This window comes from Elephas maximus, chromosome 1 (genome assembly GCF_024166365.1).
Source record: "Elephas maximus indicus isolate mEleMax1 chromosome 1, mEleMax1 primary haplotype, whole genome shotgun sequence".
Taxonomy (NCBI): Eukaryota; Metazoa; Chordata; class Mammalia; order Proboscidea; family Elephantidae; genus Elephas; species Elephas maximus.
In genome coordinates this window covers 175,177,058-175,203,890 of record NC_064819.1, presented here as the reverse complement: position 1 = coordinate 175,203,890, position 26,833 = coordinate 175,177,058, and the positions used below count along the sequence as shown (strand labels likewise).

Below are 26,833 nucleotides of genomic sequence, written 5' to 3'. Positions count from 1 at the left end.
GTCCATTCATTCTATGATCATATTTATTGAGTATTCCTTTATCGGAACTAAGTTCCATGTTGTTGGGGACAGAGTAAGTTAGAAAATTCATCCTACAGATTATTTGTGCTCCCTCTTGGAGACCGCACAACTGTATAACACCCCCACCCCCTATTTTTTTTTAAAGGAAACTTGGCCCTTAACTGCTAAAGTCTGTTAACTCCTCCATTTCAGTAGGTGAACTCCAGGTAGGCTGAGCTAGGACCTTTTGGAAAATTGTCTGGAAGCAGCTCTGTTCTATCACTTAATGTCACTCTACATCATCCGCCCTCCCCCCACATCAGAAAAATATAGAAAGACACTGATTTCTCCAAGGCACTGGCTTATCATTTGTTTTCATCTGAATATTTTCTCTACTCCATTGAATAGAATATTTGAAGCCAAGATAGATCAAGATCAAGTTTACTTATTTGTTTGTTTATTTTAGATGTTGGTTTGTGTAAAAGGGTGTGATTGACGAAAACCTCTGGGATCTCCAGGGGAAAACAAAACTACATAGATTGAAAAAGCAGTCAAACAGCCCCCATGCAAAGAACTCCTGGGTTCAAACACAAAGATACTCTTATTTCTGTGTGTTAAATCTTTCTTTTGCCTTTTTGGACTAAATGATCAAAGCCCAAGTGCGTTAAAGGAAGCAAGCATCTCCATACCAAATCCAACACAGTACTCCTCTCCCAGGGGAGGAGGTGGGGAGGAGGTATGGGGAGTAACAAGCTCTAAAGGAAATTACTCACCTGAGGTCAGCCTTGAGGCCTTCCTTGGCATTCCTTAGCCCCTTCTTTTCGTGTGGTTGCCCCACCATGAAAAAGGTATTCCTGATGGTAGGGAAATCTTCCAGCAGGGCTCTCAGGCTGTTGCAGTATGCCATGATCTGACCCCGAAGAGCATAGTGAGACATGTGGTGGTTAAACCTAAAAAGTCAAGAGAAAAGGTGGTGTCTCCTGAAGGGGAACCCGAGTTGTTCCACAGCTCATCAAACTTCCAGGATTTATTTCCCTGGAGGACTTTTAAGAGAATAAATTTCCATCTGGGTTAGGTTGCTATTGCCTAAATGCAGAGGCATGGACCTCTTCAAAGAGAAGTTTAATTTGGTTTTATTCAACAGGACTGTGGTTTATTTGGAGTCCCTGGTGGTGTAAATGGCTAATGTGCTCAGCTCCTAGTTGAAAGTTGGAGGTTTGGGTCTACCCAGAGGCACCTCGGAAGAAAGGCTTGGTGATCTACTCCAAAAAAATCGGCATTTCAAACCCTATGGAGCACAGTTCTACTCTGACACCCACGGGGTCCCCATAAGTCAGAGTCGACTCAACTGTAACCTGAGCCTATGAATGCCAGTAAATTTCCATTAGTCCTTAAACTAGCCCAAGCCAGATCTGGCCCACCTCACGTGCAGAAGGGCCAGCCGTGACCGCTAATTGACCTCAACAGAGGACGCAGCAACAGGTGGAACGCGACAGAAGAAAAATCGTCACCCAGACCCTATTCTAAAGCGAGAGGTCCAAGAAGAACGTGTCACCTCATATTTCCTGGCCACCTTCTAGAACTTTCCCTCCCCAGTATATCTGCATGGCCATCACCTTGCTGCCCAAATCACTTATAAACCCTGTTTCCCCGTAGCTCGGGGAGTCGGATTTGAGGAACTTCCTCCTGGCTCCTTGCTCTGTGCATTAAAATAAAGTTACTTTCTCTTTCTCAAAGACCAGTGTCCAGATTACTGGCAAGTCTGAGTGCACCAGAAAAGGGCCCACCTTCTAGGGTTTGGTAACACAACAGCAAGTGATGGTTTATTTAAACACAAACTACCCTCGTCATTGGATTTCTACACATAATACTTCTGTTTATTGAATTCAGAGTCAGAGAAATCAACATGCATTGTTCACATATACTATACTTACTTCTGACAATATTCAACTATAACATCTCTCTTGACTTTCCCAATTTCATCCTGTGATAAAAGAGAACGATAATTCTTACATTAGACAATCAGCTCTAAGAATTACCTATCCGAGTATATGTGAGCAGACTTAAAGGAGGGAAAGGCCACACAGTTGAGAGATTCTTTCTGAAGGTATACTTGTTGGAACACAGTCTTCCATGAGTCTCTTTCCCTCCTACACATTCTGCTGAGTATGCCAAGAAAGCAAGGCCTTGATCACTCTTTACCTGGGCCATTTCTCAGGGATGTTCACAGTGAGCAACCTTGAGGGATGAGAAAATGCCTCCCTCTGGGAAAAAGAGCAGGCTTGCTAATAAAGAGGTGGCTATCCCAAGCTCATTATTTCTCAACTGTGACACAAACCCTCTGTGTGCATATGGGTAAATTCACTTTGCTCTCGTGGGACTTGAAAGGCAAAGAGAGCTGACACAAATATAAAGCTCACATTGCCTGCTCTGCTGTGAATAATAAAGTCCTTTGACTCTGATCCAGGAGTCTCCTGTGTTCTGCTAGCACCAATGAAAGAATGACAGGCTAATTTATTAGTTTGTAAGTAAAGTAAATCCCAGAGCCTGACAAAACTGAGCTCTTTCTTATCAGTAGAGCTTGGATAGACCTGAAGGGCAGTTAATGAGCCATCGCAATTGTCACTTGGTCAATATTTTTTGAGAATTGTTCATTAGATGGGTTCCTTTGCCTCTGGCATTGTTTAGTAGTAATCTGGAAAATCTAGTCTTTGTCATATCCCATTTGTAGGACTGGATTAGGTAAATTCTATATCATGGAAGACATGTCTTTCCAGTCACAAAGCCTGGGGGTTGAAACCTTTGTCATTTTTCTCCCACATAACTATGCACTAGCTTAATGATTTCCTCATCAAAAGAGCAATGGAAAATGAAATGATATTCACAAAATTCACCTGATTCACAGTTTGAGATTTATAGTATTTTTCAACAGTTTAGACTAATATAAAACCCTTAAATAGAAACATGGCTGTAATGCCTAAAGAATCAAGATAACAGGCAACTAGATGATAAGAGCCCTTCCTCACCTCATATTACTCAGGAGTGGTCTCAAGCCCAGTGCAAATGCTAAAACTCGTTGGTTTAGAAAGTAACAAAACAAAACGGAGTCTTGGAAAAATACACGCATTTAAAAAACTAGACTGCCAGGGAACACAACAGAGAACCCCTGAGGGAGCAGGAGAGCAGTGGGATACAGACCCCAAATTCTCATTAGACCTGAATTAATGGTCTGACTGAGACTAGAAGGACCCCGGTGGTCATGGCCCCCAGACTTCTGTTGGCCCAGGACAGGAACTATTCCTGAAGCCAACTCTTCAGACATAGATTGGACTGGACAATGGGTTGGAGAGGGATGCTGGTGAGGAGTGAGCTTTTTGGATCAGGTGGACACTTGAGACTATGTTGGCATCTCCTGCCTGGAGGGGAGATGAGAGGGTGGAGGGGGTTAGAAACTGGCAAAAGGGACACAAAAAGAGAGAGTGGAGGGGGAGAGTAATTGGAAGTGTGTAGCAAGGTGTATATGGGTTTTTGTGTGAGAGATTGACTTGATTTGTAAACTTTTACTTAAAGCACAATAAAAATTATATTAAAAAAAAAAACTAGACTGCTATTAGGTTGAATTGATTCCTTTCTATTTCTTATTGAACATCACTTTTCAATGGTCCTATTCAAATAGGCTGAAAGCAACAAATTCCAAGCCCAGAATTTCTATTTGTTCAAATATAAAAGAGGCTTAGAGCTTTGGATGCCCTTCTCATGACACACTCACAGGGTTCTGCGTTCTGTCAGCCATGGTTTGTTTCCTCAGGAGGAAGGCGTTCAGCATCATATCCCGTAGCCCCACCTTTTGTAGCTGAATAGACACGAAAGCCTCTGGAGCCCTGACAAGTGAAGAGAGACATCTGAATCCAAGGTCAGGGACAAGTGGATATGCAACAACAGCAACCCGAGAGCTTTCTGCAAGACAGGAACACCTGGGCTGTGTGCTAGGCATTGCACTAGGTGGGCAGGTGGCTCTGTCTTCATGGTTCTCACCTGCTTCAACTGTGTCTGATGATCACCAGGGAAGCCAACAAGTCACCCTCCTCCTTGGAGAACCCCTTGTGCCTAAAGCATACATCAGCAGTCCCTCTTTGGTCCCAAACTTCATATCCAGACTCGTTTGTGCCTTCCTGGCCTGAATTCTAGGGATTACTGGACTGAAATGGACTCCCAAGGGCTTTCTCATTGAGACATATTGGTTTTAAATCTTCCAGCCACATGATGGGAGTGTGGGTTTGGGGCACTTGAACTCTGGGCATGTTTTAGATAAATGGCATCTTGAGTAGTGAAATATCTTTGTCTCTTATTATTTTTTTATTCTAAATTTGCCAGAATTAAATTAGAGTGTCATTGGTATGCCTTGGTAAAACATTCAGAGTGTTCGTAATTACTACAGAATATAAATGTCACTCTTTCTCTGTCTCTCCTTCTCTGTCTGAAGAAAGATCGAGATGTAATAGAGCATCCTTTATTTGTAGATGTGACTCTTTAGAGGGTGTGGATTCTAAGGTTATTATCTCTGACATGCACTATCCTATTGTCCTAAGCAATGGTCAAGTTCTGGCTTCTCCATATAAGACAGATATGACAGATTTGGAGAAGCCTGTAAATCTTCTTCCTTGTGTTCTACCATTTTTGAGTTTAAAATATATGCTGAGAGAAAAGAAAGAAAGAAGGGGAGAGAGAGAGAAAAAAAAAGAGGAAAGAGGAGGAGAGGAAAGAGAAGAGGTGAAACTAGAAACTGTTGACTCTCCTTTGTAGACTGGAGTATACTGGCAGGAGTTGAGCATTCTCAGTGTTCATACAAGGTCTTCAAAATTAAACATGTGCTGGTCACTCTAGTCTAGGTCTCTTTCAATCCCATAATACTATGTAATTAACTGATTTAGAAGAAGACAATTTTGTTATTTTAAACAATTTAAGGGCAGTACCTTTTGATAGCCCGGAGTCTTTCTGAAGGATGTGTAAGGGTGTCTGGGACTTTTGGAGTTGTGGCTAACAGCAAGCTCTCTATGCCATTCACAGTTCTAGAATATCTTCTTCTGGTTGAACTCATCCCACAATGATTTCTCAGATCTGAAATTATTTCCTAAAATATTTTAAAACAAAGTAAATTAAATTGGTTATGTAAGTCCTGCAGTAACCCAACCCAAAAAACACCTGCAGTAAGAGCGCCAAAATTATCTCACAGCCACAACTGAGCCTCCAAATACCAAAAATTCCTGGGTACAGGGGAGGGAGAGAGGAAAGGAAGGGAAGGAACAAGATGAGGAGACACCACTTTGTACAATGAAGGGGTATGGCAGTAAGTACATCTATTTACAGAATAGAGTTTTCTAAAGTGCTCTAAGAATAATTCTCCATTCTACAAAGTGGCTAATTGGAGTGGCCTCTCAAGAAATACTGTTGATGGACTCATACCTGCAAGATCTGGAAAATGACCTTAAGGTGACCATTCTGGCACAGGCTAAGCATATGGAGGTGGGCTATACATGCCACCATGACAATGTAATGACAAAGAAGGAAGAGGTAGAGGGAGAGAGGGGGAGAGAAGGAGAGGAGGGGTAGAAAGAAAGATGGAGAGAGAAGGAGAGAGGAATGAGGGAGAAGGGAAGGAGGGATGGTGAAGAAAAAAGGAAAATCCATGTATCTTCCAATAATCCTATTGGTTATGGAGCTTCAGGGCATCGATGGAGGAAGCCTTTCAGTTTTTTTCTAAACTATCAACTAAAATAAAAAGGTTATAGCTTCTAAGGAAAGACTATTTTTCTTCAAATAAAGAAATAGGGACTTATCCATATCAGAATTACTGAAGTAGAGGCAAGAAGAGTAAGGCATAAAAGAAAAAAAAAAAAATCCCAGGTAAAAAGTTGAAAGTTTCCAACTTGATTTCTTCTGAAGACCCTTGGGGTATCCCAGTCTTCTGAAAACAGGAGTAGATACCACTCAGGAGGCTGGGGAGGTCATGGGGAGGTCATGGCGAGGCCATGAGCGAGGAGTGCGAAGAAAGCACAAGCTCTGCACTCAGATCCCAGCAATGACAGTTATTAACTGATGATCTTGGCTCTGCCCCTTAGCCTCTCAGAGCCTGTTTCCTTACCTAGAAAATGGGAATGATGTCACTTACCTTACGGACTGTTGAGAGAATTCCATGACATCATGTATTTACATTACTTGGCTCACTTCCTGGACCACAAACCAAAAAACCAAACCAAACCCACTGCCGCTGAGTCAATTTGACTCATAGAGACCCTATAGGACAGTTGCCAAGGAGTGCCTGGTGGATTCAAACTGCTGACCTTTTGGTTAGCAGCCGTAGCACTTAACTACTACGGCACCAGGGTTTCCTCCTGGCCCATAGAAGATGCTAAATTAAAATGGTAATTCCCTGACTACCCAAGCCCCTCGCCCACACTCAGGATTCCAACCCTGTCCATTTTTCATTTCTATTCTGAATTGCTTCCTCTTTTCCAATCCCTTCCTACCAATATGTTCACATGTTTTTATCCTTTATCCTTTTTCATCCTTTAATCCTGCTACCTTCTCCTCAATTCAGACCAAATTTCTTAAACAGCAGCAAATACACAATATTTCTACCTGTCTGTCATCCTCTTGGAGCCCTGGTAGCACAGTGGTTAAAAGTTCAGGCTGCTAGCCAAAAAGTTGGCAGTTCGAATTCACCAGCCACTCCTTGGAAGTGCTATTGGGCATTTCTACTCTGTCCTGTAGGGTCACAATGAGTCGAAATTGACTTGATGGCAGTGGGTTTGGTTTTTTGGCTTTCATCCTCTCACTCCTTAACTCTGGCACTCTGGCTTTCCACTCTGATCCCACCAGCAGAACTGCTCTCTCAGAGTAACAATGAGATTTTCCCAATATCTAATGGCCTCGTTTTAATCCCCACCCTTCTGTCTCTTTCCTCTGCATTCAGCTCTATCAACATTCCTCTCCCTATTCCTTCTTCTTTTTTAAATAAGAGATTTATTGAGGTATAATTGAAATTCAGTAAACAGCACATATTTAAAGTACACAATTTGATAAGTTTAGAGATACATATGCTGCTGTGAAACTATCAATATAATAAAAATAATGATCATACCCATCCCTCCCACCTTGTCCCCTCTTCAACTACTGCTTTGCCTTTTGTCATTACAGGTTAGAAAGCATTTTCTAAAATTTTATATTAATGAAATCATGCAGTATGTACTTTTTGGGGGGTGGGGGAGGACTTTGGCTTCTTTCACTCAGCATAATTATTTTAAGATTCATCCATGTTGTTGTGTATATTTCTTTTTATTACTGAGCAGTATGCCATTGTATGGATATACCACAAATTGTTTACCCATTTACCTGCTGTCATGGATTGAATTGTGTCTCCAAAAATATCTGTCAACTTGGCTAGGTCATGATTCCCAGTATTGTATGATTGCCTACCATTTTGTCATCTGATGTGATTTCCGTATGTGTTGTAAATCCTATCACTCTGATGTAATGAGATGGATTATCGGCAGTTATATTGATGAGGATCTACAAGATTAGATAGCGTTTTAAGTCAATTTCTTCTGAGATATAAAGGAGAGAAGTGAGTAGAGAGACAGGGGGACCTCATACTACCAAGAAAGAAGCACCAAGAGCAGAGTGAGTCCTTTGGACCTGGGGTTCCTGTGTGGAGCTCCTAGTCTAGGGGAAGATTGATGAGAAGGACCTTCTACCAGAGCCAACAGAGAGAAAAGCCTTTCCCTGGAGCTGACGCCTTGAATTTGGACTTCTAGCCTGCTAGACTGTGAGAAAATAAATTTCTCTTTGTTAAAGCCATTCACTTGTGGTATTTCTGTTATAGCAGAACTGGATGACTAAGACACCTGTTGATAGACATTAGGGTTGTTTACAGGTTTTGGCTATTATGAATAAGCTGCTATAAACATTTGTGTATAAGTCTTTGTATGAATATATACTTTCTTTTCCCTTGGTTAAATACCTACAAGTGGAATGGCTAAATCATATAATAGGTGTGCGTTTAATTTTTTAAGAAACTGCTCAACTGTTTTCCAAGGTGTTTGTATGATTTTACATTCTCATCAGCAGTGTATGAGAGTTCTAGATCCTCCATATCCTTATCAACGCTCAGTATTGTCAGCCTTTTACATTTTAGCCCTTTTATGTGGAAACCCTGGTGGCGTAGTGGTTAAGAACTACAGCTGCTAATCAAAAGCTCGGCAGTTCAAATCCACCAGGCCCTCCTTGGAAACTCTATGGGGCAGTTCTACTCTGTCCTATAGGGTCACTGTGAGTCAGAATTGACTCGATGGCAACAGATTTTTTAATGGGTATGTAGTGGTTTCTCACTGGGGTTTTAATTTGCATTTCTCTAAAGACTAACAGGGCACTAGTAGAACAGTGGTTAAGTGTTTGGCTGCTAATTGAAAGGTCGCAGTTTGAACTCACCAGGTACTCCTCGGAAACCCTATGGGGCAGTTCTACTCTGTCTTATAGGGTCGCTATGAGTCAGAATTGCCTTGAGAGCAATGGGTTTGGGGTTTTTGTTTGTTTGTTTTAATGACTAATGGTATTAAACATCTTTTCATATTTTTGTTTGCCTTGCATACATGTTCTTTGGTGACCCATTCCTTCTTTCTTTTGTTTTTGAATATTCTATTGTGCTTTAGGTGAAAGTTTACACAGAAAATTAGGTTGCCATTTAACAATTTTTTTTACAAAGTGTTCTGTGACATTGGTTAAATTTTTGCAATGTGTCAGCATTCTCATTTTTCCCATTCTGTTTGATCTGTTTCCATTGATCTAGCTTGCCTGCCTCTCCTTGCCTTCTCCTCTTTGCTTTTGGGTAAATGTTCACTGTTTGGTCTTGTATAGTTGATTGTTTAAGGGAGCACATTACTCACAGTTGATATTGCTTATTTTATAAGCCACTCTATTATTTGGCTGAAAGGAGACCCCTGGGAGTAGCTTCAGTTCCAAGTTTAAAGGTATCTTAGGCGATAGTCTCGGGGGTTTCTCTAGTCTCTATCAGTCCAGAAAGTATGGTCTTATTATTATTATTATTTTTTAGGAATTTGGGTTTTATTTTACATTTTTCTCCCGTTCTATCTAGGACCTTCTCTTATGTTCTTAATCAGAACTGTCAGTAGCAGTAGCTGGGCATCATCTAGTTTTTCTGGTCTCAGGCTAGAAGAGGCTGTGGTTCATGTGGGTATAAGTCCTGTGGACTAGTTTCTTCTTTGAGTCTTTGGTTTTCTTCATTCTCTTTTGTTCCAGACAGGAAGAAACCAATAGTCGTATCTTAGGTGTCCAATTGCAAGCTTTTAAGACCCCAGTTGCCACTCATCAAACTAGGATGTAGAACATTATCTTTATGAACTATGTTATGTCAATTGACTGAGTTATCCCAAGAGACTATGGTCCCGAGCCCTTTAACCCAGTAAACTAATCCTGTGAGGTGTTTGGAAATGTTTAGGTGGTCTCCGTAACTGCACTCCCTATGTGCTTTATTATATATATGAATATATATGTAGCATGCCCAAACATGCATTCATTTATGCCTATTTTTTTATAAATATACCTATATATGCACATGTATGTACTCACACATACCTTCCTATACATGTATAGCATACATATCTACCCCTGTAACCACACACATGTTTTTTGGTTGTTATTACTGTCGTCAAAAAACTGTATATAACATTTACCATAATTGTCCTTTATTCTTGTGTACATTTCAACATCTTCATTTACCTTTGTCAAGTTGTGCTGATTTCCCCCACATTGTGTATTACCTTTCCCATCATCGGAAGTAACAGGTGTCTATTATCTAGCAAGCGATTTCCTTTCCCTCCCCATCCCATCCCTGGTAACCATCAAAGAATGTTGTTTTCTGTGTGGATACCTATTTTTTACTTTTTATAAAATTGAGAACATGCCATATTTATCCTTTTGTGGTTGACTTATTTCATTTAACATAAAGTTCTCCAGATTCATCCACATTATGAGATGTTTTGAGGACTCATCATTATTCTTTACAGTTGCATAGTATTCCATTGCATGTATGTACAACAATTTGTTTATCCATTCATCTGTTGATGGGTATTTAGGTGTTCCCATCTTTTTGCTATTGTGAATAATGTTGCAATGAACATGGGTGTGCATATATCTATTTGTCTCACTGCTCTTACATCTCTAGGATATATACCTAGGAGTGGATAGCTAGATCATAAGGTATTTCTATTCTAGCTTTTTGCGGAAGCGCCATACTCTTATCCATAGTGATTGTACCATATTACAATCCCACCAGCAGTGTGTTTAAGAGTTTCAATCTCCCCACAGCCTCACCCATAGACCGTATGCCCATTGCCATCAAGTCGAATCCAATTCATAGCAACCCTGTAGCATTTGTTATTTTGTGCTTTTTTGATTGGTGCCATTTTGCAGGGGTGAGATGTTATCTCATTGTAGTTCTGATTTGCATCTCTCTAATGGCTAATGATCATCAGCATCTCTTCACGTGTTTGTTAGCCACTTAATGTACTCTTTGGTGAAGTGTCTGTTCACACCCTTTGCCCATTTTAGGATTTGATTGCCTGTCTTGTACTTTTGAGTTATCGGAGATTTCTATATACTTTAGAGGTTAGACCCTTGTCAGATATGTTGTTGCCAATGATTGTTTCCCAGTCTGTTGTTGTTAGGTACCATCAAGTCGGTTATAACTCATAGTGATCCTATGTACAATAGAAGAAAACACTTCCCAGTCCTGTGTCATCCCCACAATCATTGCTTTCCTGCTCATCATCGCAGCCACTGTCAATCCATCTTGTTGAGGGTCCTCTTCTCTTTTGTTGACCCTCCACTTTACCAAGCATGATGTCCTTCTCTAGGGACTGGTCCTTCCTGATAACATGTCCAAAGTACATAAGATGTAGTCTCCCAACCTCACTTCTAAGGAGCATTCTGGCTGTAGTTCTTCCAAGACAGATTTGTTTGTTCTTCTGGGAGTCCGTGTGTGATCGTTTGTGGCTGCTAATCAAAAGACCGGCAGTTAGAATCCACCAGCTGCTCCTTGGAAACCCTATAGGGCAGTTCTACTCTGTCCTATACGGTCGCTATGAGTTGGAATCGACTAGACGGCAATGGGTTTGATTTGTTTTCCATGATGGAATCTGCTGCGAGTAGCCAATCAGTTGAAAGGGAGTTTCTTTCGGGGTGTGGCCTACAATCCAATATAGGCGAACTTTCTGGCAAGGCTTGTGGGCTTTTGCTTGTTCTGAATCCAGCAGCTGGCTCCTGTTCATCTGACCTCTGGTTCTTGGGACTTGAGCTGGCAGCTTACCTGCTGATCTTGGGATTTGTCCACCTCCACAGTCTATGAACCAGTGGTCTGCCAACTTTCCTATTGATTTTGGGATTTGTCAGCCTCCACAGCCTGTGAGCCAGAGGCCTATTGCCTGACCTGCCGATCTTGGGTTTGTCAGCCCCTGCAGCTACGTAAATCAGGAGAAGCCTCCAGCCTGACCCAGAGACTTGGAAATTTCCAGCCTCTACACTGTGTGAGCCATTTCTTTGATGTAAATCTCTCACTCTCTTTATATACATACATAGTCATATGTACCATGGACTGCCTAAAGAATGAACAAATCTTTTTGGAAGAAGTACAACCAGAATGCTCCTTAGAAGTGAGAAAGGCAAGACTTCATCTCACATACTTTGGACATGGTATCAGAAGGGACCAGTCCCTGGAGAAGGACATCATGCTTGGTAGAGGATCAGAGAAAAAGAGGAAGATCTTCAATGAGATGGATTGACACAGTGGTTGCAGCAATGGGCTCAAGCATAACAATGATCACGAGGATGGCACAGGACCGGGAAGTGTTTCATTCTGTTGTACATAGGGTTGCTATGAGTTAAAACTGACTCAATGGCATCTAACAACAACAATAGAGAACCCAGCCTATGACACCATGGGATATTCAATATTCTTTACCAACACTATAATTCAAAGGCATCAGTTCTTTAGTTTGCCTTATTTATTGTCCAGCTTTCATGTGCCTATGACTCTGTGTATTCTTTCCATCTTCTTTTGATGCTTCCTGCGTCATTCAATATTTTGCCCGTAGAAGCCTTCAATATTGCAACTCAAGGCTTGAAGTTTTTCTTCAGTTCTTTCAGCTTGAGAAACGCTAAGCATATTCTTCCCTTTTTGTTTTCTAACTCTAGACTTTTGAACATTTCATTATAATACTTTACTTTGTCTTCTGAAGCTGCCCTTTGAAATCTTCTATTCAGCTCTTTTACGTCATCATTTCTTCCATTGGCTTTAACTGCTCTTTGTTCAAGAGCAAGCTTCAGAGTCTCTTCTGACATCCATTTTTGATCTTTTCTTTCTGCCTTTTTTTAATGACCTTTTGCTTTTTTCATATATGATGTCCTAGATATTGTTCCACAACTCTTCAGGTCTTCAGTTATTAGTGTTCAATGCATCAAATCTATTTTTGAGATGGTCTCTAAATTTAGGTGGGATATGCTCAAGGTTCTACTCTGGCTCTTACGCATTTGTTTAATTTTCTTCAGCTTCAACTTGAACTTGCATAAGAGCAGTTGATAGTCTATTCCACACTTGGCCCCTGGCCTTATTCTAACTGATGATATTGAGCTTCTCTTTCCACAGATGTAGTCAATTTGATTCGTGTGTATTCCATCCAGTGAGGTTCACATGCATAGTCACATTTATGTTGTTGAAAAAAGGTATTTGCAATGAATAAGCCATTGGTTTTGCAAAATTTTATCCTGCAATCTCTTGCCTCATTTCTATCACTAAGGCCATATTTTCCAGCTACCAATCCTTCTTCTTTGTTTCCATCTTTTGTATTCCAATCACCAGTAATTATCAATGCATCTTGATTGCAGGTTTGATCAATTTCAGACTGCAGAAGTTAGTAAATATCTTCAATTTCTTCATCTTTGGTATTAGTAGTTGGTGAGTAAAACTGAGTAATAGTAGTATTAACTGGTCTTCCTTGTAGGCATATGGATATCACCCCATCACTGATAGCGTTGTACTTCAGGATAGATCTTGAAATGTTCTTTTTGAACGATGAATCTGATGCTATTCCTCTTCAATTTGCTATTCCTGGCATAGTAGACCATGTGATTGTCTGATTCAAAATGGCCAATGCCAGTCCATTTCAGCTCACTAATGCCTAGGATAGCAACCTTTATGCATTCCATTTCATTTTTGATGACTTCTAATTTTCCCAGATTCATACATCACACATTCCATGTTGCAATTTTTTAATGGATGTTTGTAGCTATTTCTCCTCATTTTGAGTCATGTCACATCAGCAAATGAAGTTCTGAAAAGCTTGACTCCATTCATATCATTAAGGTCAACTTTACTTTGAGGAGGCAGCTCTTCTGAAGTGTTATTTTGAGTGCCTTCCAACCTGAGTGGCTCATCTTCTGACACTGTATCAGACAATATTCTGCTGCTATTCATAAGGTTTTCAGAAGTAGACTGCCAGGTCCTTCTTCCTAATCTGTCTTAGTTTGGAAGCTCTGTCAAAACCTGTCCGCCATGGGTGACTCTGATTGTATTTGAAATACCTGTGGCATAGCTTCCAGCATTATAGCAGCACGCAAGCCTCCACAGTACAACAAAATGACAGACGAGTGGTGATCCCAGTGTGTAGTTTCTTTTTTTATTCTTTTGGAAAATGTTTTGATGAATGGAAGTATTTAATTTTTAGGAAGTCCTAGTTATCTAATTTATCTTCTGTTGTTTGTGTATTTTTAGTTGTATTTAAAGTCTGTTTCTGCTGAAAATTAGGACCCCTAGTTTTGTCCCTATGTTCTCTTCCAGGATCTTTATAGTTCTAGCTTTAACATATAGGTCTTTGATCAAGACCCATTCCTTCTTGAAACGCCTTCCTTCTTTGGCTTTAGTGGCAGTGAACAATCCTGTTCTCTCTCTTTTGCTCTCTCTCTGCCTGTCTTTTCTTCTCTGTTCCTTCTTTCCTTCCCTTCCTCTTGTCCTGTTTCACTGACTCCTTTTGTTGCCTCTCATTTATTCCTCTTTATTATGTCATCCTCCCTTTTCTTTTCTCACATTTGTGGAAGGTATGTAACACCAAACCCCAAACCTGTTGCTGTCGAGTCGATTCCGACTCATAGCAACCCTATAGGACAGAGTAGAACTGCCCCACAGGGTTTCTAAGGAGCAGCTGGTAGATTCGAACTGCCAGCCTTTTGGTTAGCAGCCATAGTACTTAACGACTGAGCCCCTGCCATATGTACTTATATCCCCCCTGCAATACACTCTTGTGTGAAGAGATAGTCACAAAATGCACGTTACCCAAGTTAAACAAATCATGTACACTTTCTGGGAGATGTGATGACTGAACTGAATATTGGAGGATGAATAACATTCTTTAGGTAAAAAAAATAAAAAGGGGAATAGGGTATGATAGGGTGAGGATAAAACGTTTCAGGAAAGTATGACCACAAGCCTAGAGACATGAAACAGCACAAGATAACCAGGGAACTTCAACTAGAGTGCAGGGGAGTGGCAGGATAGAGGGCTGGGGCCAGGCTGTGAAGTTTTGATCTTTGGGCTGCAAGGAGTCACTGAAGAGTTCTAATCAAGGAGGCATGGTTGCTCTGGTCACTGTGTGTGGGATGGATTCTATTGGGGGCAGATGTAGTGGTGCGAGTCATGGAACTGGGGGGAGGGAGGCTGGCAAGTTAGAAGACCATTATAACGACACAAGTGAGTGAAAATGAAAGTTTAAACTAAAGCAGTGGGGACAGAGAGGAAGGGTCATATTCAATCAATATTTTGAAGCTGATATTGGCAAATGGTAACAATTGATTAGTCCAAGGTGAGGAATCCAGAGAAGTTGAGGACAAATGCCCCCTCTTAGTGCTGCCCTTCCTGGTTTTTGAACAACGTGTGACCTTTCTTTTCTCTGAACTCATTCCATAGCTTGTTGAACCTCTCTAATACCCTATATTTGATCCACTTACGGGCCTGTCTCTCTTATATACACAGGCTATAAGCTCCTCAGGAGCATGACTTGCACTTCAGTATTATCTAATGAGCCTAACATACACAAAGCACTGGATTAAAATTTTTTGGGATGAATTTAGAAAGTCAATATAACTTCTTCTGTCCCTATTTTCTACTGCAATGTTTGGTTTCTATGGGAATTAGTATTTGGCAATGTGAGTGGGGAAGTGAAAGTTCTTGCCATACTCATAAGTTTGAACTCTCCTATTAATGCGAAGAGTAGAAATGAGTAAAGGGAGGTAGAAAAATAGGATAAGGGGTGAATGTGATGAGAGGAATGGGATCTATGAAGCCTAAAGAATGTTTAAAATTATTTGTAAAGCTGATTTCCTAAAACTATATTATTTTTACACTTAAGTTACATTCATTTGATAATCTTATGGGTAATGATTTTTTTGTTTGTTTTATTGGCTATTTTCCAAACTGGTAGTTCCCAAATCCTTCTCTTGACTACATCCCAATTCCAAGATCCAAGGCTGATGTAGACTGTAAGGAGCTATCAAGATTTATGGCTCTTAATAATCAGGTGATATTAAGCTAAAAACTTCAGTCACGTTCATTCTAGTCTACCTACTCACCTACTCTATTAAAATGGTGATAGAGATATGTACTTATAGACATGGAAATATATAAAAATATACTCTGAAATGGAGACTAAAAAACATTTCAAAATAGTGTATAGCAGTTGGTGAGGCTGAGGGAAAACAGGCATTCCATATAATGTTGGTGGAAATGCAAAATGGTATTAACCATGTGGTGGTAAATTTGGCAGTGTCTAACAAAACTACAAACGCATATACCTTTTGACCCAGCAATCCTGCTTCTAGGAATTGAGCCTGAATATACAATTCCAACAATATGAAAACACATATACATTCATTGTAGCATTGTTTGTAATTGTAAAATATTGGAAACTATCAAGTGCCCAAACATAGGAGAGTGGCTGAATAAACTATGGTTCATCCACACAATGAAGAAATATGATGCTGTAGGAAAGAACAGGGAAGATCTCTATAACTGATTTGGGGTAACTTCCGGGATGCACTGTTAGGCTAAAAAACAAAGTACAAAAGAATAGACAAAATTCAAAACCTTTTCATGATAAAAACTGGGAATAGTAAGGAACATCCTTAGCTTGACAAAGGGCAACTATGAAAAATTTACAGCTAACATGATACTTAATGGTAAAAGAACGAAAGCTTTCCCCCTAAGATCAAGATCAAGACCAAGACAGGAACAAGACAATAATCCCCACTCTCACTACTTCTATTCAATATGTACCGGAGGCAAAAACCACGGCAATTAGACAAGTAAAAAGAAATAAAAGACACCCAGATTGGAAAGTGTTATGGACTGAACTGTGCCCCCCAAAAATGTGCGTCAACATAGCTAAGCCATGACTCCCAGTATTGTGTAGTTGTCCTCCATTTTGTGATCTGATGTAATTATTCCATGTCTTGTAAATTCTAACCTCTATGATGTTAATGAGGCAGGATTAGAGGCAGTTGTGTTAATGAGGCAGGACACAAACTACACGATTAATTTTTACCTTGAGTAAATCTCTCTTGAGATATAAAAGAGACAATTGAGCAGAGAGGAAAGGGACCTCATTACTACCAAGCAAGAAGAGCCAGGAGCAGAGCAGATGCTCTGGACCCAGGGTTCTTATGCTGAGACGCTCCAAATGGAAGAAGATTAATGACAAGGACCTTCCCCCAGAGCCAATAGAGAGAGAAAGCCTTCCCCTGGAGCTCTCACCCTGTATTCAGACTTCTAGCCTCCTAAGCTGTGAGAGAATAAATCTCTGTTTGTTAAAGCCATCCACTTGTGGTATTTCTGTTATAGCAGCTCTAGACAACTAAGACAAAAAGAACGAAGTAAAACTGTCTCTATTCACAGATGACATAATCTTGTACATTGAAAATCCTAAGAAATACACACACATACACATACATACACGATAAATAAATTCACCAGGGTTGCAGAATTCAAGATGAATGTAAAAAAAAAAAAAAAATCAATTGTATTTCTATACTTGAGCAATGAGCACTCCGAAAATGAAATTTAAAAAGCAATTCCATTTACAATAGTATCAAAAATAATAAAATATTTAAGAATAAATTTAACAAAAGAAGGGCAAGGCTTGTACACTAAAAACTACCAAGCAGCATTGAAGAAAATTAATGGCTACAGGATTTCTTTCGGGGTTTAAGAAAATGTTCAAGAATTAGATAGTGTTAGTGGTTGCGTAACCTTGTGAATATACCAAAAACCACAGAAATGTACACGTTAAAAGAGTGAATTTAATGATATGTGAATTATATCTCAATAACAAAAAAGAAAGAAAAAAGGGAAAAAAAGAGATCATATATAGTACGGTACCTTTGTGGAAAAAATGGTATATAAATGAATACATAAAAAAAAAAGAGTACATAAAAAAAAAAAGAAAACATAAATGCATATGCTTACTTTTGCAAAAAGAAATACAGGATGGATAAACCAGAAGATAATGAAATAATTTATCTGCAAAGGTTGGGGTTAGGGCTACAGGATATTTTCTGTTGGATTATTCTAGCTAGTCAACATTATAGAGGTACATCCAAAGGAAAAAGTATTACTGAATTGTTAAAAAAAAAAAAAAAAAAAGATAGTAAGAATTTGGTCATGCTTTGATTCATGTTAGGGAGGAAGGGAGGGAGACAAAGAGGGAAGAAACAAAGATTAAAAGGAAGATAGAGAGGGAAAGAGGAAGGGAGGGGACAGTCTAAGCCCCTGTAGTGGTAGCATGCCTCAGCCTTCTCTAGCATACAGGCTGACCTTGACTTCGGCTGTACAGCTCCCATGGGGCTCATGATAGAAGGACACCTGCTGGACAGCGACCATCAAGGCATTTTTCTGAGCAGCTTGGCATGCAAGCGTCACTTGCATATTTTCCACTCCTGAATGGAACAAGAGCTAAAAGAGGAAAACGTAAATGGTATTAGGAACTTCTACATGAAGAAAGAGAGGAAATTCAGGTTTAAGATCAACACGGATTCAGCATGTGAACATATGAATCAAACTGCAGGATGAGCTTGGATCCAGGCTGCTCAGCCTCAAACCCAGTCTGGTCTCTCCCTAAGCAACATTTCATCCCCTGGGGCAGTATCCAAATCTGATTTGTTCTGCGCCTGGACACATTCTGGTTTCCCTAATAGTCAGGAAAGGATGAGTAGGCTCTGATAAACTAGCAAACGTGTGCTCAGTGGCAGACTTTGTGTGAAGCTGTCAGGATTAGATTATCTTTACACTACACACGCACAAATACAAACTCACACATACACACATAAAAGCAAAGACATCCACCTGAGTGGCAGTGGAAAAAATAGCACCCAGATTAAAAAGATCATATAAAGGCTCCAATAACAAGTGTATATAGTTTAAAAGCTCAGTGCAAAGATGGTTTGCTACATGTGCTTCTTTTTACTCTCCAACAGAGATTACTACAAAATGGTGTCGCAGCCTCTATGGTTCAAACCAGGCCAATGCTTGAACCGTGTGGTGAATGAATATATCAGATAAGGCAAGACCATCGTCATTATTAAGTCAGAAGCTTTTCTTATATATGAGAGCTAAACTTACGTGATTCGATATCATGTGTGGTTTTTTTTAAGAAGTACATGAGTAAATTGCTTAATTTAGTTTCTTTAAAAAAAATTAAAAAGATAAAATTATTTACCTTAAGGATGGCTTCCTTTGTATAAAAACTAAACTTGCCAACTTGATTATCATCCACCTCAGTGATAGCTAAGACAAGAGTAGTAGGAGAATATCTGCAAGAAGAAACATGAAGTTGCTCTGATGCTCTGATGTGATGGAACAGATGTGTTTGGATCCGAACCATCAGTGGTAATACCAAGTACATGTCTTATATGGGGCTTAATGTTTAAACACAAAGGCTGCAAAGACTCTAGGGTCTTTTCAGTCCTTGTTGGACCTGGTCTCACTGCAGTGTTTGAATTCTTTTCTCTTGATCACCATTACACTGTTCTCTCCTGTTTTTTCCTCTTATCTTTTTGAACATTCAGCTCTTTGCATTCTTTTGTACACCCCCTAAATGTTGTTCCCTTCTTTTCTCATTCTTTCCTGTGGTTCTAACAATCATCTAAATGTTCTCCGCAGTCATGATTCCACCTTGGGACACTGTCCTTTGTCCATAACTATTAGACATTGCCAAGTAATTTAATATCTATGAATGTTGGTTTCTTCACCTGTAAACAGGAATATCATCAATCTCATAGTGAGATAATATGCATGAATGTGCTTTTTAAACTCTAAGTAACCACACTAATGTTTGGTATAAATTGTTGTTATAATGATATACCAAAGTGGCAAGTTTAAGGAATTAACATATAAAAAATAAATACAAACTGAAGGCACTTCCTTGAACATGTTAACCTTTCCCCATTGTGATGGGTTGGCTTTTGTCCCCCCAAAAGAGACGTTGAAGTCCTAAATGACAGGTATCTGTGAATGTGACCGTGTTTGGAAATAAGGTCTTTGCAGATGTAGTAGAGTTAAGACGAGGTCATTAGGGTGGGCCCTTCCACTGCTAAGCAAAGGGCACAGTGGGCAAATCCCACCTTTATTGCTAACTCGCAGTAAGGATCAGCATGAATCCAATTTCCATTTTCCACACGGAAATGGATCCAGTCTCACCTTCCCACACTCTTTCCTTGTTGCCAGCCACCCCTGTGGCACTTTCTTTCTCTGATTCTAACCACCAACCAGAGTTAGCTCAAACCTTACAAGTTAAAAGGGCACCGTCTTTCAGATCGACTGCCTGCACAGCCCTTCTCTGAAGGGCTAAGTCAGAGTTCAGAAGCAGGAGTGGATTATCTGATAGGCAACGTAAACATGGTGCTTACCTTGCTTACCAGATCATCTGTAGTGAACAATTTCACATGGATATGGTAAAACCCATGCGAAATGGTTCACTACAGATAAGTAAGTAAGCACAAGTGAGCCCATGCTTATCTTGCTTATGGGTCATCTGCCCCTATTCTACCTAAAAAGTAAATTTGAAAAGAAGCTTTGATTCTGTGGGAAGGTGCTTTGGGTTGGAAGAGAGACAGATGCCAGCCATACCTAGAAGTAGAAATCTTTGATGTAGTAAAAAAAAAATGTGAAATTGCTCACTACAGACGATCTGGTAAGCAAGGTAAGCACTGTGCTTACCTTGCCTATTGGGTAATCTCTTCCTGTTCACAAATTAGGACTTTTTGTCCTTCCAACTGGCAAATAGGCAGACACCAGCCCCTGCTGGTTTTCATTTCCCCCTGTGGGTTCGTTAATTCTGTAGTATGCTCACAGAATTCATGAACTATCTGTGTTTACAGTTACGAATTCATTATAAGCAGAAAGGATACAAACAAAGACACTCATCAGATGAGGTCTGGATGGGTCCCAACATGGGACTTCCATTATGCCCAGAGACATGCCATCCTCCAGAGAGTACATGGTCTCTCCAGTCCAAGAAGCCCCCGAACTTGTGTTTAAAGCCTTTTATTGGTTTCACTGTATACTCATGATTGGGATCTCACTGTATAGTCATGATTGATTGAATCATTGATTATCCATGATTGAATTATGCCACCCTCCCTTCCTAAGTTTAGCTGACCAGGTGGGGTCTGTAGCCCCCCTCACTTGCACACATCCTCAGGTGCTATCTGGAGGTTTTACATAGCACAGGCACTTCAATTGCTGCAGGATTCCAAGGGCTATCTTTCATGCTCGGTAAAATAGAGGGTCAGAGAAAAAGGGGCAGACCCTCAGTGAGATAGACTGACATATGGGCTCAAACATACCTACTATTGTGGGGATAACACAGGACTGGGCAACATTTTGTTCTGATACACATGGGGTCGCTATGAGTCTGAACCAACTTGACAGCACCTAACAAAAACAACATCTTCCAGGAACCAAAGACAAAGGCCAAATTGAGTTCTTTGTATCATAACTCTAGTCCAATATGACTGGGGTCCTTTTAAGAAGTGAAGAGACACAGACAGACTCACAGAGGAGACAGCCATTTGAAGATGGAAACAGATTATGAGTTACACTGCCACAAACCAAGAAATGCATGGGGCTACCCCCCAAAAAAGACCCAGTGCTGTCGAATGGAGCTACCAGGAGCTGGAAAAGGCAGGGAAGGGTCTTCATCCGGAGGCTTTGGGGGAAGCATGGCCCAGTGGACACCTTGATTTTGAACTTCTGGCCTCCAGAACCATGAGAAAATACATTTCTATTGTTTTAAGCTACCTAAAAAAAAAAACAAAAAACAAAAAACTAGTTTGTGGTAATTTGTTATGGCGGCAAAGGAAACTAATAATTCAGAAGGCTCCCCGGGATCTTGCAGCATCCCTGGGTCATCACTGGGAGGACCAATCACCCCTTGGCTAGACCACAGAGGTTTCAGACAATTTGTGTTTTCTGATTGGTGGATTTAGGCTGAACAGAAATGTGCTCTACTTCACAGCAGTAGATAATACCAACTCTAGCAGGGCTCTCGAAAAGCCAGAGAACATCTTGTCTCCAAAAGGCTTTCTCAGCTAAGCCAGTTGGAGACTTAGCCTCACCTGAGGGCTGGCTGATCACACCTGTGTGAATGCCTCTGTGAGATATATGTATCCTTACCATTAATTCTCCTTTTGGTTTAGCTAGAATGACAGGCTAGAGCAGGAGAGATTTTGCCCCTAGGGAACATTTGGCACTGTCTGGAGACATTTTTGGTTGTCACAAATGGAAGGAAAGGGGTACTATGGACATTACAGTGTAAACACCAAGGATACTGCTAATCATTCTGTAATGCACAGGACAGGCCCCACGACGGAGTATTATCTAGTCCAAATGTCAATAGTGCCAAGGTTGAGAAACCTGGGATAGGTCATCCTAACTTCCTTCATTGCAGCCCATGCTCTCTGGGGATGAGGGTCCTTCAACATAATTAACACCACATAGTTACACTTTGAGAGGTGATCCACATTAGCAAAAAAAAAAAAAAAAAAAATGCTGACTTTTCTTTGAGTCCCTTTGCCTTCCTGGGGTCGAGCCAGTAGGTGGAATGGTATCTCCAAGTCTGGGATGGAGCTGGAACCCTTCGGGGAAATGGCAGACTAGCAAAGAAGGAAAAAAGAGGGAGACAACAAGAAGATTCCCTAGGCACATACTAAAGGCTGATTCTGTGTGAGGGGAAAGAAAGATTCTTTCCCTGATCTCTGAGTAGGTATATTCATGACCTGTTACTAGTAAGACTATTTTCTTTCAGGCAATAGGCTGAACCTCTAGGGTCTAAGAGAGAAGTTTCACTGGTTTTAGTTGGCTTCTGTTACCGATATACTAAGAGTCTGACTGAGATATCACCACCATATGTTAGATTTGTACACTGCATTATAGTTCTGCAGAAAAAAATGCTCAAAAGTTCCTTGACTTCTTCCTCGTACAGGAAAGTTGAGAGAAGAGACATGGACTCTTCCATCGTTCTTGCCCCATCAGACCAACTCTCACACACCCATCTCTACCCAGAAGCAATGTGGTCTACTCAGGTAGCAGCTAAGCCTGTGATTTCATCTCATTTGAGCTCCCTGACCAGGTTCTTTCATTTTTCAGTTACTCAGTGTTTCTAAAGCTAATTATCCCCCTTGACTGAGATCTTATTTTTTCCCTCTTATTAAAAGAGAAAGAAAATGAAAAAATTGAAATCATGGCAGATAAATTGTAAGGGAGAGAATTTAGAAATGCAATTGCATTTGCACGTCCAATGGTGACAGAAATTATTTTTCACTAATCATTCATTTGGCCATTACATGACCTTTACCTTGACCCTCTCAAGGCTCACCTGTCTACCCGATCACTGTCCTCCAGCAGAGAAGTAATAAAGATGGGAGGTGGTTGGTCTGCCTTCTCCTTATGTGATGCAAATTCAAAATGAACAGGTCTCAGGTACAAATGGAACTCTTCAAAACCCATCTCCCATGCCAATTCCTTATACAGCCTAAAAGCGGGGGGGGGGGGGGGGGGGGGGGGAGTAGAAAACATTTGCTAGTCTTTCCTCCTAAAAGGAAAGTGTGTAGTGAGAAAACAAAAACACCTGAATATGTACAAGAGGTAAAGCCAAAACACAAAAGGTAAGCCAAGCACTGTGTGAAGTAAACAAGTCACGCTCTATGCTATGACAAGCAAAAGTAGTAATTAAAGTAGAAGGTACGCTTGCACACTTTCTTAATTTTCATTTCCCGCATACCGGCTTCTGTCCTCATAGCCCTCCCTGAGGTCACCAATATTGCCCTTAACACAATGTTCACCATCTTATTGCAGCTTCTCACGCTGCCCTCCTGCCAGCAGTCAGCAGCACTGTTAGTTGTCCTCTCCCTGAAGAATGTCTTTGTCCTCCTGGATCCAGGATTCCCATTCTCCTGGGTTTGTTCCTGCCTCATGACCACTCCCTCTTGTCTTTGCTGGCTCTCCTCCTCCTTATCGTCAAATCCTGGTGTTTCCTGGGGTTCTAAACTTAGTCCTCTTCTTATCTTCTACATCTTCTCCTTGGAGAGTCTGTCTAGTCCCAGGCCCTAAGGGTCACTCCCCCATGTAAGAATCTGTGACCCTGTCAATATCCTAACTGAACTTCAGATCTGCCTATTTACTATGTGTAACATGGCTCCATTCAACTGTCCTTCTAGCATCTCAGCCTTTGTTGTTGTTACTTGCTGTCAAGTCAGCTCTGACTCATGGTGACCTTATGTATAACAGAACAAAATGTTGCCCAGTCCTGCGCCATCTTCATAATCATTGATATGTTTGAGTCCATTGTGTAGTGCTTTCCAACCTAGGCGGCTCATCTTCTAGCACTATATTGGACAATATTCTGTTGTGATCCATATGGTTTTCACTGACTAATTTCTGGAAGTAGATTTCCAGGCCTTTCTTGCTAGTCTGCCTTAGTCTAGAAGCTCCACTGAAACCTGTCCACCATGGGTGACTCTGCTGGTATTTGAAATACCAGTGGCATAGCTTCTAGCATCATAGCAGCCCATAAGCCACTAGAGTATGATAAACTGACAGTCAGGTGGTATATATCAGCCTTACATGTCCAGAGTGCCTTCTTCTCCCCCTTACCCCCACTCTAACCCATTTCTCCACCCTGAGAAGTTGGCACATTAAGGCTGAGCTCAGATGGCACCTCTTCTATGAAGCTTTCCCTGACGCACTTAGAAAGAATGAAACATTCCCTTCTCTGTGCCCCCAGAGTATTTTGTTCATGTGATAGAATATTATTATTGTACTATATTATGTGTAATTTTTGTGTGAGCGCTTTGAGAGCAAGGATCATGAATCATGGAGAGGCAGTGTCAGAGAGATTAGTGGTATCTTAGCTAATGGTTTGAGTTCTGCTTCTACTACTTTCTAGTTATGTGATCTTGGGCAAATTACTTAACTTCTCTGAGCCTCTATTTCCTCCCTGGTAAAATATTGGGTATTTTGAGAATGAGATGAAATAACACATGTGAAGTCCCCAGTACAACTCAGGCCACAGCAGGCCTTCGACAATTGTGGGTGATGAATGATCAGATTCTTTGTGTCTACGGGGCCTCTCTTGGGGACCAGAGCCCAATAGCACTCATATGTGTTTGCAGTGAATCCTCTAGCTCCATATTTTTAGCTTCTTACTGAACATATCCACTTGGGTGTCTTACCACCACCTCACACTTATACCAAAAACATAGCTCATTTATCTTTTTCCTCTTCTACCTGCTGAGCCTTCTCTACCTCTGTCAGAACTGGATGCTTTCATTGACTCACCTCTCTCCTTTCTCCAGGACCTATGCTGCTTCCACTCTGCTACTGAACTCCATTACTTTCAAGAGCAAATTCAACCAATTACTCACTGAGTGCCTGGCGTGGGCCAGGCCCCAGAGTAGCTGAAGGGGTATCACAGTAATCAACGTGGACCGGGCTTTGGCAGGCTGGGCACTCATACTAGCAGAAAAACCATAAGCCAATAATAAGCATATAATTAGAAGGAAGTGAGATGAATGGAGTGGAAGCCCAGGTGCTAATAGGAGGACCTAGCCTTGTGGAGTGGTCAGGGAGGCCAGAAGGAGAGAAGAAGCAAGGGAGCGAGGCGATCACTTTAGCCATTTAGAAAGGTCACGGGCAAGGCTTGTACACAGGAGACCTGTGGTCTGTTACACCCAGGTCCTGCCGCAGAGCTTATCCTCCGCCGGGGTCCTCAGTTCCCCTACTGACCGAGCTAAGTGTGCACTCTCCAGACTCATTTCTATCAGCCGATGGCGGAGGGTCAATAGTTCCAGAAGTTTGGAAAAGGTCTCCAGGAGCAGCACATGAGAATCTTGGCCTTGCTTCTGTCCTTCATCTGCTGCAGACTTGAATGCAAGCAGGCCTAGCTCCACCACAAGAAAGGGATCTCCCATTATTTTAGCTGAAAACAACTGAAAGAAAACAAAGTACATTTTCAAACATACAAGGGGGGAAAAAAAAGAAATATATATATAAAAAATACTGTCAGCGGCAAGGCTCTGTATCCAGATTGCCTGGGCTCAAGCCCTAGCTCTGCCACTTACAAGCTGTGAGAGGTTGGGCAGTTTACTCAACTTCTCCATATCTCAGTTTTCTCATCTGTAAAATGGAAATAAAGAAAGTACCTACCTAGTAGAATTGTTGTGAGGGTTAAATGAGTTAATATATGCAAAAATGCCTGGTAGATAGTATTTGCTGTTATCATCATCATAAATGTTTCCAGGCAAGATAAAGAAAAGAATAGAAATGATAGAGGCAACATGAATGGAAATGAGTTCTTGATATTTTTTAAAGTATTTTGGTGGCTAATAATAATAATAATTTCTTATAAACCCCTGGAATTGCAGTTTTAAAATTTCATATGTTGACTCATTTTTATTTTCACAAGATCCCCATGAAGTAGGCATGACAGATACTATTCCCACTTTACCAATGAGGGATCTGAAAATTCTCGAGGTCACACAGCAGTACCAAGAATAAATTTAGGAAACCCTGGTGGTGTAGTGGTTAAGTGCTATGACTGTTAACCAAGAGGTTGGCAGTTCGAATCCTCCAGGTGCTCCTTGGAAACTCTGTGGGGCAGTTGTACCCTGTCCTATAGGGTCGCTGTGAGTTGGAATTGACTTGACGGCAGTGGGTTTGGTTTTTTGGTTTAAACCCAAAGTTGGAGCCCTGGTGGCACACTGGTTAAGAGCTCGGCTGCTAACCAAAAAGTAGGCAGTTCAATTCAACCAACCACTCCTTGGAAACCTTACGGGGCAGTTCTACTCTGTCTTATAGGGTCACTATGAGTTGGAATCAATTCAATGGCAACGGGTTTGTTATTTTTTTTAACCCAGGCCGGCTCTGAGTGGAGGAATGCTGTGAAGGCATTGCTCCACTCAGAGCCGGCCCTGGGCAATTTGTAAAGTAACAACATTGTCCTTTAACACCTTCCTCCTGTCTCTGTGAGTTCCTCAGCTTGAGAATCTTTGCTACCCTCTAAATACTACTGAAGGAGGCCTGGTGCCGCAATGGTTAAGTGCTTGGCTGTTAACTGAAAAGTTGGTGGTTCAAACATACCCAGCGGGTTCTCTGGAGAAAGGCCTGGTGATCTGCAACTTAAAGATTACAGCCAAGAAAACCCTATGGAGCAGTTCTACT

At 41.0% G+C, this 26,833-nt stretch overlaps 1 protein-coding gene across 1 annotated transcript in view; it reads right to left on the bottom strand.

The window, feature by feature from the left end:
- The window catches only part of LOC126082529 (uncharacterized), a 237,572-nt gene that overhangs the window by 89,700 nt on the left and 121,039 nt on the right, over positions 1 to 26,833 (bottom strand). Inside the window, 8 exon segments of the mRNA XM_049895073.1 lie at positions 774 to 950; positions 1,935 to 1,984; positions 3,770 to 3,881; positions 4,974 to 5,131; positions 17,933 to 18,070; positions 18,834 to 18,927; positions 22,992 to 23,147; positions 25,400 to 25,602. Coding sequence (XP_049751030.1) covers positions 774 to 950; positions 1,935 to 1,984; positions 3,770 to 3,881; positions 4,974 to 5,131; positions 17,933 to 18,070; positions 18,834 to 18,927; positions 22,992 to 23,147; positions 25,400 to 25,602 — 1,088 coding nt within the window.